This window comes from Lathamus discolor, chromosome 4 (genome assembly GCF_037157495.1).
Source record: "Lathamus discolor isolate bLatDis1 chromosome 4, bLatDis1.hap1, whole genome shotgun sequence".
Lineage (NCBI taxonomy): Eukaryota > Metazoa > Chordata > Aves > Psittaciformes > Psittacidae > Lathamus > Lathamus discolor.
In genome coordinates this window covers 123,890,450-123,905,666 of record NC_088887.1, presented here as the reverse complement: position 1 = coordinate 123,905,666, position 15,217 = coordinate 123,890,450, and the positions used below count along the sequence as shown (strand labels likewise).

The following is a 15,217-nucleotide window of genomic DNA, read 5'->3' as shown; positions in this document are numbered from 1 at the left end:
AGCTTTGGGGAGGCAATGAGATTTTCCTGCTTCACTGGTTATAAAACCCACCTTGCCCTCTGAGTCTCTCAAAGCATTTGCTATGGAAGACCAAGAGTTGGGGTTACCTAAATTGCATGTGGGGCTAAAGCTCCCAGCACCCAGCAGGATAAAGGAGCTGGCTTCCAGCAATACTGAGATCTCGGACTGGTGAGCAGTCAAAGCCAGACGGAAAGGGAAGGCAGAAAACATTTGGAAAACACTCATTTTCTCCACTGTAGTCATTTTGGGTGGGATTCATCTCATCTGGTCACAATCAATCAATAACAGAGATACCTTCAACTCTCTGTAGTTGCAGAGAAACAGATTGTCCCATGGCATCAGCCTCTTCGGATGTGTTGGATGCCAATACCAATGAGCTGAGGAAAACACCCATTTCTCCCCAGGGACTACAGAGAGCCCAGCACAGAGGCAGGCGTTTATTTTATAGGTGATAAAACTCAAGGGGGATGAATCCTATCTTCCAGTCTGCTCATGAGGGTTTGATTTCTCATCTGATGATCTCCTGCTGGAATTCTTGTCCTGTTTCTTTCCCCAGTAAGAGAGCACTTTCAACAGTAAGCAGAGATGGGAGGGAGGCTGCTTATATACTTCTGAGGGCTTTTTACCTGCAGAGCTCAGAAATATTTACCAAGAAGCCATCAGAAAATGTAAGATGCATTTTACAGCTTAGGAAACTGAAGTGCGATGGACTGAAGATCACTCAGCAGGACAGATTACAGCAGGAACGCAATTCAGTCCTCCTGAGCCCTGCTTTAAGGCCCTCTCTATTTAGATGTGTGTTGTGCATCCTGCCACGTAGTTATGAGTTTCTCCAGCTTTGCAAGACAGGTTTTGCTTGTGAAAGTGTGTGAACAACACCAACTTATCCTGTACTAATGGGTTACAACAGGACAATGAAGAGGTGTAGCATCTGGTTGACTGCCCGACACATGAGGGTCTGCCCATGGAAGTGGTGGGGCAGCATGTAGAGCACATCACGTCATGGTGTGTCCTGCACTGGGGAAGCACCATTCAGAAATGACTTGCAACTAAAGGATGGTGTCATGGTGAACTTAACAGCTTTTCTAGGGGTGTTTTACTAAGAAGTGACAGATTAACAGGGGGTAAATGGAAAAGGGAACAAAGGTGGTAATGGAAAAGTCCTTTAAGAGGATCTTAAGTTTTTAACTTGCAAACATATTTGCTGTATTTTAGTATTTTTGTTTCATTTTCAGTATTTCTATATTCATTTTTAAGTGTGTATTCTTGGGGGGACACACAGTGTGTGGGCATGCTTGCATGTACTCTCATATTTCTACACTATATTTGTATTTATACACTACAGGAGTGTTATCTATAGGCGAGGTTACTTGAAATTCTCCCTTTTGATACCCTGCCTTCAGTTACTTACAGCAGTGCCAAACTTTTAGCTATTTAATCTGATCTTTTTCTGTACTAAATTGATGTGTTTGCTCCCTTTCAGCACAAGCTTGTTTTGGAGAATGAGAGGAAGAATCATAGAATCCTAGAATAGTTATGGTCGGAAAGGACCTTAAGACTATCTAATTCCAGCCCTTTGCCATGGGCAGGGACAAAAAGAAGTGTATTACTTCTTAAAGTAACCTGGTAAAATTACTTTGCTAGGTAGGTAATCCCTCTTTGGACTAGACAAATATAGTTTGGATGGGACCACCCTTATGGTATCAATAGGACTTTTATCTCATCTTTATAAATCTGCCTAAATTTGCCTAGAGGAAAAACCTCTGAAGAAATCTCACTCCAAGGGTATCCTGCATGGATCCATTAGAGCATCATCACTGAGCACACCTCATGTTTTACTGCTTGGACTCTTTATAACTTATCCTATAAAGTTCTTTTCTATGCAGCAGTTGCTCTGGAAACTCCTGGCAATGATGCTGTGGTGTTGACCTGGACAAGAGAGCAATGAGAAACATAGAGTTGAGTGATGAGATGTTGAAGACGCCGCTGTAGAAGGATAAGAGAACAAGAGTTGGATACCATTAGATTTAACCCAACAAGTATGTTTAATTCCTAAAGCAGGCTCTTTATTTTCTGCAATGGGAAGAAGATAGGTTTTAAAAGTTCTTGCTGGGAGCTAAAGACAAAAAGCATCCTGGGTTTGGTTCTCCGGGGTTTGGTTCCAAGCCATGTAGGAACAGATCGAAACCCAGAAATGGTTTAAGTTAGCCTATGAGGTTTCATCTGATGACAATTCAGAAGAAAAAGTGGGATTCCATGTTATTGTTTTTCGTTTCAATTATATTTTGTATTTCCTAATCTTTGGAACAAAGATCTCAAAAGCAAAGATCTAACATTAGTAGACAGAAATGATACTGTAGAGATCGATCACTTGCTTGAGACTGATACAACCAAACGATCTTCATTTGTCTCATGTGAGGAGTGTCTAGCAAGTACAAGGAAAAACTAATACACCTGTAAAAATCAGGAATTCATGGAACTTCACGTGCTCCACACTCCCAGACTCAGGAAAGGAGGGATTTGGAGTGGCAGAAAATAGCTGATATAATTTGGATGAGGCACCTTCTGCACCTGAGGAAATAAGAAACCTTGATGTGTCCACTGTAGCACAGCAAAGGCTGAAAAGACTCTGATTGTGTTGCATACATTCATGGCATGGATGAAGAGTGGGAAGGGAAAACAGCTATCTAAGCTCAAGAGAATAATGCTGGAATAAGAACAAACGAGCAGGAACCAAACATGAATAAACTCTGGCTTGAAAATAGAAAGTAAAATAAATAATCTGCCAGGATCAAAGGAATAAAGTTCTGGAGTAGCTTCCCAGTAGGAGTATTAAGGAGAAGAACCCACACTTACCTATCCAGAGAGTGTGGTACATTTATGTAAAGTCTTACACAAAGTGGTTACCCTTTACAGCAAAGACTGGACTCTAACTGAGGAGACCCCATTCAGTCTATGAATTTTGTGTGCAATTCATTGTCTAAATGAAATGTGTTTGAGAGTATTTGAATGGACTTTCTTGGACTTGATCTGGACCTAGAGAAACAAAGTCAAGCATCCCAGAAAGCAGACAGGAAAAGCATCAATCAGGAGAGGAGAGACAGAAGAGAGAATCTCATGAGATTATGTATTCCTAAAGCATGCATTCCTCTTCTTGACTATTAAGGGTATCCAGGGTGCTAGATGAGAAACAAGCATCTACGCTGTAGATATCTAAAGGAGGATAAGTCCCACTTGTAATTTCATACTCCGCTGTCTGGGCATCTTTCAAGTCTAGAATGTAAGTTTACCCATCCCACAAAGGAAAAAGACACCTCTGGTTCCTAGTGAGATAAATCCCTTCCAAGGAGTCAGAAAGAGCTGCTTCCTAATGAGATAACCTCTTCTTCACATATTCATGAACATAAAAGTTTTCAGCTATTAACCATTCCATTAGCAAGTACCAGTGATGTGAGGATTAAGCTGTACCTCTTCTGTGTCACGGGTTTGATAGGAAAGAAGACGGTTTCCAGAAGTAATGAGAAAGGAAACCATTGATAGAAAACAACACAATTAAACAGCAGCTATATGAGTACCTTCAGAAAGGTAGATGGTAACATGGACATGTAGGCCAATATTTCTTCACTGCATAAAGACTTGACCATCACTGACATTAGAGGTAGGAACATGCAGTATTCCCCAGTCCACAAACAGTGCACTTCAAAGCACGTGACGAAAGGACAACACAAATAAACTTGATCCTCTCCTTTCCCCCATGCTGGGGAATAAAGCAAAACATCACCTTGTCTCCAAAGTGCTTCTGAGTACCAGCACAGTGGGATGGCTTAATCCTCACAGACTTACACAGCCATAATCTTGCAGCCCTGATTTCTCATAGCTAGAGGCACTAATGACTCATTATTCCTGTTTGTTAACTGTATTTAGGTGACTAAGAGAATTAAATACAGAGCTTTTTGAAGCAGTGCAGGGGGTACTCTTTCTGTGGGTTTCCAACCGATGCACATGAAAGTGCTGCTGAAAGATGATAATAGTGGGGGACATTCCCAAGGATTTCAGGTCTGCCATGCAAGAGGTAATACAGAGCAGGGAAGCAATATAGAAGTGATTTTTGAACTAGACAAGAGTATCAGAGTCGAAGGAGACTGTCACCAGAGTAAGAAATCATCCTGCCATTTTAAAGCTGTTGGCAAAATAATCTGCTCTTAATGATCTGTACAGTTAAGGCCTCTAATTAGTCCAATTATAAACAAGGTTCAATGGGATTTTCTTCAAGCCAAGCCTCATTGCCACTTGAAATTGGACTTAAAAGATAAGGCTATTATCTTTCCTCCATTGTCACTAGGAAAGCGCTGATGGATGTTCTAGCAAGTCCCAACAGACAGATGGTGAGCTCCAAAACAACTAGGACATGGCCGAATGCAACGTGTGAGGACATAAACACTTGGATCTTGAGGGAACAACAATCAGGAAGTGACCTGCAGAAGTTCTGCAGGACTGAAGGGGAGGAGCAAAGCATCAGCTGATCCCTGCCAATGATGAGAAACGCAGGCAAGTATCCTGAAAACACTCAACTCTTCAACTACCACCATGGTATTTTGTGACGGTGGGAATCCAGAAACCCTCCATCAGATTCATCCTGTAAAATGAAGATTAACAAGTTACTTGCCAGAGCTCCTATTGCTTATAACTCCAAATGAGAGAACTGTCTGTGGTCAGGCCTTTGGGTCCTCAGTGCTTCTCACACTTCAGAAGCTGCCCAAAGAAGCCACCCTGCAGCCATCCCTGAAGTCCAATGTTGGTTTTATTTCATATAACTTCACATAGAGTCATAGAATGATTTGGGTTGGAAGGGACCTTAAGATCATCCAGTTCCAACCCCCTCCCATGGGCAGGGACACCTCACACTAGACCATGGCACCCAAGGCTCTGTCCAACCTGGCACTGAGCACTGCCAGGGATGGAGTATTTACCTTTTCTCTGGGCACCCTGTGCCAGCTCCTCAGCACCCTCACAGTAAAGAACTTCTTCCTTATATCCAACCTGAACTTCCCCTGTTCCAGTTTGAACCCATCACCCCTTGTCCTATCACTACAGTCGCTGATGAAGAGTCCCTCTCCATTCAGACTAGCTGTTTATATGCTCACTGCAGGACTAATTTGGTTATATTTTAAGAGTGAGAATTGCTAAACATCAATAGAGATTAATTACACTGATGTACCATCAGCTCCAATGGTATTCTGGATGGAGAATTTCTCCCTAAAATCAGTGCCTTTTTAATAGCAGGCACCTCTTTTCATTCTGAGCATTACCAGTGTTAATTAGGCCTTAGGTTAGAAAACTCCACTCCAGCTCTAGTTACAGCTTCTTGGTTTAATCACGCTGAAATTTGCTACTGAAACTTGCTCTCTAATGTAGAAATAATTCTGCACCTTCTCTGACTTACTGGTTTACTGTAAAGCTGTAGGAAGGATTCAGCAGCAAATCAGGCTCACCCTTGACAATGCGGGATTACTGGGAAGGGATTTCAACCAGAAAGATGTTAATAATTAAGAAAGCCAAAAGGGCATGAGTAATTTAGGTTTGAAATATGCACACCATGCAGTTAGCCAAGTAAAAAACCATGTACTTTTAATGTTCCAGCTATTGCTAATCTTTCCAAAAGAGGCCATGCATGGAAAGAGACCATCTTTTACTATTAGTATGTTACTTAACCTGTTACCTACTGAAAAACTCACTAAGTATAACATGTCTTTATTCTTGGGCATAAAGGTGAGTCAAAAGGCTATACAGAGGAAAAATGACAGCAACAGACGACTTAGTAAATAACAATTTGGCCACTGAATGGCAAATCAGTACTGAAGGTGCCTGGACCCAGGCTCTGTAGGTTGATCCTCTCTTTTCTATCCCTTTTGTGCTTATCTGCTACCTTTTGATCCAACCTCCTCCAACACATGTTGAGATGAAAAGGAGTCATCCTGGGGTTTTGAAATGCAAACCACTGGGATGTGGAACATTAATAGGAGGCTCTGATCCCACTCCTTAGTGATGGCTCCTATCTTCCTGTAAGGATGCTACCACTATTACTTCATAAGGACACAACAAGTGACCCTCTTTCCTTGATATAAGAAGGAGAATATACTTTTTAATCCTAATTTAAATGAAGTCAAGCATGCTTTACTGACGATAAGCAATCAGAGAAAACTACCTACCACTTAACAATCCACTGATCTATAAACAGGGGTCCAAGGACATCTACAAGTTGCTGCATTACACTGAAGATGAAAGTCTCCTTATTTAAACTGTGGATGTTTCCTTACCATTAATACTTGTTTGTCTGTTAAAACCTTTTTCCTATTTGTGATTGTACCTGAACCTGCTTTTAAGCCTCAATGAAAACAAGAGAGAGAAACATTAGATTGTGAATTCATTCAGAGAAGTGAAGTCAATAGGGCAACCGTGTTTCTTGTCACACCACAACAGCCCTATATGGCAGACACTTCATTTTAGCTGTTCACTGGACCAGTATTTCGGCATATCTGTCCTTCTTCATCAGCCTCTCATGGCTGCTGTTTCTGATTGCTCACAACCTGAAAAGGAGGGTAATGCTATGGAAGAAACTGATTTGTTCAACCTGATTTCTTGGTTTGTTTAACCAGCAAACAGAGGATGCTGTGCGGTGTCAGCGCTGTGTTGCTGTTAGTGTCAAATCAGCCATGTAGAAAGAGATCTGTGTCCAATTCCATCATCTTTCTTGTCAGATTGTTGTATTTAACTAGATGTTAAATTTCAATGGTTTTAGAACACTAAATGCGTTGGGGAACTATTTCTGTTTAAAAGTCCTAAATTCATTTAGCTCATTGCTTTGATTCATAATTGAGTTTTCTTGAGGGTAGGAGATGACTTCTATTCTGTAACAGTTCAATTCCTTTTCTTCCTCCCTGACAAAAGACCTGGGTCCTAGACTTGCTTCACATCTACAGATAGGAACATAGGATTGGGTTTTGTTGTAGTGTACACTAACGCAACATCAACCACAGGGCTGGATTTGGATTTCATTGCAGTGCACACTAATGCAGTGTCACTGATTTCCATAGACTTTGTGGATTTATACAACCAGAGGCTTTGAGGTCATAACAGTTTTGTATTAAGAACCAAGAATAGTAACAAAGCATTACTCAAAGTTCCCATGTAAGACTTTGCAGTCATGGATCAAAAACATGGAGACTCCACACAGAAAGGGCACTCACCTGCTTGTTACAAAATGGATCATAGACATTGAATTAAACCCCATCACTGTACAGGGCTCCTGCTGTATTCACAGCCACTTTTGTTTCCTCCTGACTTGCCTTACCTGGGTAGGAGGGGTGAGGATGAGAGATGATTTGGAGGGGAGGGCAGGGACAGAGGGGATGGACAGGAACACTGATACGATGTTAACACGAGGGTCACAGCACTCACGGAGGTTAATTCCTACCTAAATGACTGGAAAGTTCACCCTTCCAGACATTAGGGAGCACTTTGGTGACAATGAGGAAGAGATGCAACCTCAACACAGCATGTTCACGGTGCATTTTTCAAACACAAAGACAATAGGAAAAATAGGAAGGAAGAGCATACCTTTCACTACCTTATCCAGATAGTGAGCTTGGGAGATAAAAGACAGGACATTTAAGGTAGGATTGAATAAGTGCATTGCGGCTTACTACGAGACTGTGCAGGTGCTAGAAAGGCAAAGGAGAGTTCGCTGTGATATGAAAAGAAAAACCTTGATTATGAGGAGAGAAAAAAAGGGAGAAGGGTGCAGCACAGCCCTCCTCAGACACAGAGCTCAGGGAGGCTGCGTTTAGGTATCCGGTCATCTTTGCTCGGTAAGGTCAGGGAGAGAAACAGGAAAGCTTTAGATATATACTTATGTGCTTATATATATATGCTATATATATGTATAAATACATATATGGCAGAATCTTGTAGTGCTCTCTCTGGTTTACTGCTTTTTGTTTCACCAGCAAAACCAGAGTCATTTGGAAGTGCTCCACCTCACCTGTCTCACCATTCCACACAGCTCTGTGATCTTACCAGGCTGGGAAAGGCTTTTCCCTGGATCCTCCTAATGGTAACACATTGCATTTATCCAGCATCCTCTAGCCCCGGATCAAATTACTTCCCAAATATGAAATTAACCTCACGGCAGCTCTACCACATTGGGAAGTATTCATACAGTCATTCCAAGGAGGGCTTAAGAAAGACAAATGATAGTTATAGATGTGGTGGGAGCAGTCATGTGCCCAATTCCCATGGAACAGTAATTTGGATAACCACCTTCTAATTGATGTTTTGGGGTCAAAGAGAAAGTTGGTGGCAAAGACATGAACAGAAGCCAGGATTCCTGCCTTGGAGAGCCCTTGGACGTGCCTGCAGGCGGCACTCTCTGTCCTAGCATCATCTGGGCTTTATTAATAAATTAGAAGCTCCAAGTGTTGCATTTCTCTCTTTCATTACCTGTTTAAATGTTATATCCCTTGTTCTCTTGTCTGCTCCCTGGAATCTCTCTCTCAGTTGTGCCCTGGAACCCTCCTGAAGAGGTTTTCGTTTGAGATGCAGACTGCCCACCTGAGGTCACAGTCCTGGCAGGAATGATATTCCCATCCTGTGACTCTAACAGATCCACCAAAGCACTATTGTAACAGTGGAAAGGGCTCTGAGGATCAGAGCTAATCTAGTGCAGGGCAGTTATGAAGCTTGGGAATGAGGTTAACTCATCACCCTGGTGCAGCAGTAGCGATGCAGGAAGCACAGCACCACCATCCACTTGGCTTCAGCCACCAGCCTGGGAACGTGTCTCTTGGGTTCTGACATCCGCAGCAGCCCAACCTGTAGTCATGGTGCAGGTACCAGCAGCGGAGGCAGCTGCCAACCAGATGTGTCAGTTATATGTGAAGTTCTTTTGTAATCTGAAAAATAATGGGGACTTTCTATGGGAATATTCCATGGTAGCATGAACCGCTCTTCTCTACACCTGCATGGTCTTGTTCCCATGTTATACTTCTGTCATTACTATCACAGTATCACAGAATGGTTTGGGTTGGAAGGGACCTTAAAGCTCATCCATTTCCAACCCCCTGCCATGGTCAGGGACCCCTTCCACTAGAGCAGCTTGCTCCAAGCCCCTGTGTCCAACCTGGCCATGAATTAACTACTCCTTTGGAAAGGATGGAGGACATGTAGGGGCTCCGAAGAAAAGCTACTTTTCTAAGGTGTCCCCTGCACTCGAAGGCACTGCTCCATATCACCACCCCTCTCCTAGAATCCACTGTCATAGAATGGTTTGGGTTGGAAGGGACCTTAAAGCTCATCCAGTTCCAACCCCCTGCCGTGGGCAGGGACACCTTCCGCTAGTCCACGTTGTCCCTTCAGACCTACTATGGGGGGAGCACCTATGAGCATTTTCAGCCTGAAAGCCCTCCCATTTCACCGGCCTGAGCTAACCTGGTTTGCTTGGCCTGAAAGTCCTTGTGAAGCACAAAATGAGCATTTCTCTTGGCTCACAGAGAGGAAGGGAGAGATGGGAGAAGAGGGATGTGCTGGGGGCAGGTCCATGGGCAGGACTTCTTCCCCAGCACACTCTCTTCCTTCACTTTCCAACTATTCTTTTTCCCTTTGTCTTCCCCATGGGGTGAAGAGGACAAAGATTCAGTGAAATCCCTGGAGTTAAACTGCGATCACACAGATGTGAAGGAGAGGAGACAGTAGCCATTCATCACAGAACCAGTGACGGCAGAAGACTTTTATGCCACAGGGGAAAAGCCTATCTTTGAAGTTCACCTCTAATATTTACTGTCAAATATGCTGTCCAGCTACTAAAGGCCAGATTGCCTTCAGCTTGATGCAAAATCATGTCGGAACAAAGCACCAAGCACATATTTTCCACTGACTGCTACAGCTGTGGCACTCTTTCGGCTCTTCCCATGGCTCTTCCCGAAGCCACGCATCTGAACTAGGCAGGGTGAGTGCCAGGGAGTCAAACACAGATCAGCTTCTGCTGTGGATGTGGCTGAGCACTGCAGAGAGCTGACTATCTGCTCTGTTGGGCAGCAAGAGCCTTCACCAGACACTGGTGGGCTTATTCCATATTGGGCTGCACACGGACTGAGCTGCTTTATGGATGTGTTGGAAAGCTGGGGAAAAGAGACCAGGATCCACCTGTACTGTGTGTGCCTTGTGTGCATTCCAGCTGCTCCTGCAGAAACCAAGAGGCACTGAACAGAACCCAGCCTATTCATAGAATCATAGAATAGTTAGGGTTGGAAAGGACCTCAAGATCATCCAGTTCCAACCCCCCTGCCATGGGCAGGGACACCTCACACTAAACCATCCCACACAAGGCTTCATCCAACCCGGCCTTGAACACTGCCAGGGATGGAGCACTCACAACCTCCCTGGGCAACCCATTCCAGTGCCTCACCACCCTAACAGGAAAGAATTTCCTCCTTATATCCAATTTAAACTTCCCCTGTTTAAGTTTTAACCCATTCAGGACATGTGTGGTTACTTATTCAAGAAGGCTGACGAAAGGCAAACTTAGAGGGGCAAATGTCTCAAAACCCAGACTTTTGCTAAGGAGAACAACAAACAGCCCCATGGCATCATAAGCAGAAGCCCATGTGGGTCAGGCTGTCTGTCTCTCTAGGCACTTGTTATTCCACACATGAGCAGTGCCAGGCCCAGATTTTCAAAAGGAATTAAGCACATAGCCTTTGAGGAGATCAATGGGAATTAGGCACTGAGGTGCTCTGAAAATCCTGCTAGGTAGGCTGTTGTGTGTTTGGAGAAGTAACTGCTGCTCCCTCAGAGCTCTAGAGACTCTGCAGTACTAAACTTCAAGTGATGGCTTTGGTCTTGTGCGCAGGATGTTCAAGGATGATGGACATCCCAACTCCAGCACACAGGGAAGCCCTCTCTGCCATTATTTTGCTAAATAACCCTAATATGAATCAAAGAATTAAGGCCTGTTGCTGGTAAAATAGCATACAGATGCACATACCATTGGCATTGTCTATTAAACCCAGGAAATTTCCTGTGGTGCTGCCTGTTAATCAGTCCCATAGAGAAGCCTACCACGGAGCTAAGTTGTAATTTGGCCTTTCAGAACCCACAGTAAGAGGGTTCATTTCACCTTTAAACTCAATGCTCCTAAACCCCACACTATTCTCCCTGGATGTGGTTTGGTCCAGAATAGGAGAAAGCTGAATTCTTGCAATGTTTCTAACTGGGGACAAAGTTGGGATCTGCTGGAGAGCCCATCATAGGTCTGTTGTATTGTGGCTGTTGTCATGTTTGGGGCTTTTTTCCTCTAAGAAATCAGAGTAAATCAATTGAACCATTCTTCAGGATTCCTGCAGTTAAATAATCAGCTTTCTGTTCTACTCTTTTGCCTGGATGCGTTAAGCTTGCTGAATTAGGATGATGAACGCGAGCTTCTGCATCGATTTCTTGGTTGGGAATTAGCTAGGGTTCTTCCAATGAAATCCCTGAATGTGAGCAATCAAGCTAGTGTACTTGGTGACACGAATCTTTGTATGAGCAAACAAAATTAATCCACTGGGATCAGAATTCCCTTGAACACCGTTAAGAAAGAGCCTCCTATAGCCTACAAAACAAAAGGATTTCTTACTCTCAAACATGCTCAGCAGGAAATGGAAGAAGTGTCCTTTACTTGTATCATCCATTTCTACTATGTTACCTGCACACATGGCAATGTTGTTAAAGCATCACTTCAGCAATGGGGTTTTATGCTTGTCAGTGCTAAAGCAAACCGGGCCATGACATAGACATTACTGTCAACAGAACAAGTTGCCATGCAAGGAAATTACACAAGGACGAGGGGAATGCTTTCCACATACTTAATGTAATTCCAAGTCAATGTCCTTTCATCTGTGCCAATATAACTAGCTTATTACTCCTGCTAAAGCTATTCAATTTTCTTGGATATTTATGACTTTGCCAAATCTCCTTTACATTCCACACATTTATCAACGAAATCTTCTGGAGGAAATACTGTTTGCAGCTTCAGAGGCATGAGGCTATGGACAAATGTGTTGCTCAATCACCATGCAAGAAGATGAGGAGTGGAGGGAAGTGAAAAGAAATGGAATTGCTCCTTCACTTTAAGTATTAAAGAAGGACTCTTGTACCGAGGCAGCCCTGCAATAGGAAGGTGGCACCACACCAGATGATAGTGTGCACCAGCTAAATCTCGATGCTGACTGCATTGAAGTGCTGGCCTTTCCCATGATAACATGGGTTCTTCTTACTTAAAGTGAGGAACACTGCAAATAATGGGGTAAAGTGAATTACACTGAAGGATAAAATGTTGTTTTGTGAAAATGGCCTGGGCATATCAGCTGTGTGGAGAAATATCATGTACTGAACTAGCAGCATGTTGTTTTTGCAGCAGAACTAATAAAATGGCACTGAGGGTATGAATCAGGCTTCTTTTGGTGCAGAAATGACTTTCACATCAAATTGTCCCCTGGAATTTGGGGCCTGTTAAAACCTTTTCATGAATCTGTGTTGCTTCCCAAATCAAAGTGCTTGAACACAAGGCTATAAAATAACATATTAGAAACACAGGATTGTAATTAACACAGGACTGCTCTCTTTTCATTTTGAAGTCATTTAAGAAAGGGTGTTTTTAATCCCTTCCTCGTGAAAAGAAATGAAAGCTGCGAGGGCCAGAGCGAAGAAAGCAGAATGTAATATCTAATGAGACAAAGGAAGTTTTAAGAGCTAGACATTTTTCATTACGGGATGCACGTGGAGGCCATAATGTGGTAGGGTGACTAGCATAAATAAATGATAAGTAGAATTGAGCTACAGATATGATTTGTACCATTACACTAATGATGGAATTAACATACTGTGATCAGGCTCCATTTCCTGTGTGTGTGTGTGCAAACTTACCTGGTGTTCAAGCAAAGCGATGTCTACATGTAACTAAGTTGATAATCCACATGGATGACTATGTGGACATTCACCCAGGTATTGCTAGTGGTTAATTTTGACGTGGTGTGATTTATATGTATCATGGCACAATAAAAGCAACACAGAGGTAAATTTTCTTATCTTTGAATAAAATTGATTAAGCCAAAATGACCAGAGGAGAATTCTCACTCTTCTCAAGTCAACTGCTATTTTTCAGGTGCGCAGAGGCATTATGGAGAGTAGAAGTGGATTCACTAATTTAGCTTGCCATTAACGCATAATAAATGGTGTCTGGGGAGTTTTAATGCTACTGATTTTATACTATGACTATGGAATGGGGCCTAAAGGAGTTGAATGCATGAAAGTCAGAAAAAGGAAGAAGGGAAAATGCATCAAGTCATTAAGTGAGATGAAGGAGAAAGGTAAAGCAAAGCCAGTTCATTAATGATGCTGCAAACTGATTAACATAGGAACTGCACCTCTTTGCATTATTTGAGGCATATTGGTGGCACCTTATGAATAATAATAACAGGCATGACACCAAGAGCTCAAGATAAGTGCAGGTGCATGAGGAATGCAGAACCAAAGGGAGAAGGAAATGAAACGGTTAGAAAGGTAGCCAAGCAGGCAAGGGATAAGCAAGACAGAGTTAAATACCAGCCAGAAGTCATCTGACTCCAGTTTCCTCTTTTGTACTGGCAAGCAAAGTGGCAGTGCAAATCATGGAGCAAACAAAAGGGAAGAAAACTTTAAATCAGATGCATGAGTCTGAAAATGCTGTCACCATAGTAGAGAGAAGTCTTAGAGGCCACAGAAAGACCTTTTGAAAGAGGCAAAGTGGGATGTGTTTAAAAGCATCCAGCTGACATTTGATGGCTTGTCTCTGTGAGACCAAACACCGCAGAGGTGTACTTCATGTCTGACAATCAAATATGTCTATATAGCCACATCATCAACAAATGAAAGGACATTTTGCCTTGTTCCCACATGGAAATGTATGATGTCAGAACTGGAAATCCAAGAACAAAGGTGCTCATGCTACACTAAGTCACACATACTCAATTCAGCATGCGCCTTTTCTCCTCCCTGAGCATCAGTTACACTTTGAAAAGGAGTCGGTTTTTCTTTCTCCCTACCAATAGTGCAGTGCTCTCCGTTCCAGCCCGGGCTGCATTCACACTTGCCATCCCGGCATGTCCCGTGCTCATTGCAGCGTGGGTGACACGCTCGCTGGTCGCAGGCTGTGCCCATCCATCCCTCCTCGCAGCGGCAGGTGCCTCCGACACAAATGCCGTGTCCTCCGCAGTCCGCTGCACAAATCTCTGTGGGAGAGAAGAGAGAGGAGGGGATATGGGTGGAGAGAAGGGAAAAGGAGGGGGGAAATCCAGAGTGTTATTGTTAAGGAAAACAGCCACTCTTCACTACCTCGCCTTATGGGGCAATGAAAGGAATTCCTGGAGCTCCCAACACTAATCCTTCCTGACAATAAGCATCTAATAAGTATATTACAATAAAAAAGAGATGGACATGGATTGCAGAGGTCTGCTGTGATTGATCCTCCTATTTGCTTTCTAATTCTCTGGCACTCCTCGAGCTTTTGTGATCACCAAATCCGAAGGGGAAGGCTCTTCCAAATAAGCAGAACAAAAGCCACATTTAATTAAAATCTGGTTAAGCGTGGAAACAATGCGCTGATAAAACTACTGGTGCTAAAGTTGAGTGTTGGCAAAGCCTGTTTAGGGCTTGTTAACCCACAGTTCTGGGGATGGGATTCATTCAAACCCTGCTTCTTTCAGTACAGAATACTTCTATTTCTACTGAGTCTGCACATCTGCAATGTCCTTGTTCTCCTATCACCCATTAAAAATCCCCCCTCTGGTACATGGAGGTACCACCCTGCTCTTTTTGTGAGCTACACACACTGGAGTTGATAGGATGGTGTTTGTGCCCAAGTCTTATTGGAGTTAACAGAAGCATGGAATCACAGCTGGATAATTCAGTACTTACCTCCTATAAAAGAGAAGAGCTAAAGGACATTGCCTTTTCACAGGTGCTGGCTTTCATACCCTCTGTGAGCCCCACTGGGCATGGGACGCAGGTATGCATGATTAGCTGAGACTAAGATTGGATTCAGCCGCACCTAGGCTCTGTCAAGCGGGGGTCCACTCTGAACCTCATCACCAAATGGGACGGTCTCCCTTATCCTTTTCACCTT

General features: G+C 43.2%; 1 protein-coding gene across 5 annotated transcripts in view; it reads right to left on the bottom strand.

Annotated features, from left to right (window-relative positions):
* TENM4 (teneurin transmembrane protein 4) overlaps positions 1 to 15,217 on the bottom strand; it is a 772,055-nt gene that overhangs the window by 117,800 nt on the left and 639,038 nt on the right. For all 5 annotated transcript variants that reach the window (XM_065678851.1, XM_065678850.1, XM_065678853.1 and 2 more), the window contains one exon: positions 14,139 to 14,324. In XM_065678851.1, the coding sequence (XP_065534923.1) occupies positions 14,139 to 14,324 (186 nt within the window). The remainder of the gene's footprint in view (positions 1 to 14,138; positions 14,325 to 15,217) is intronic.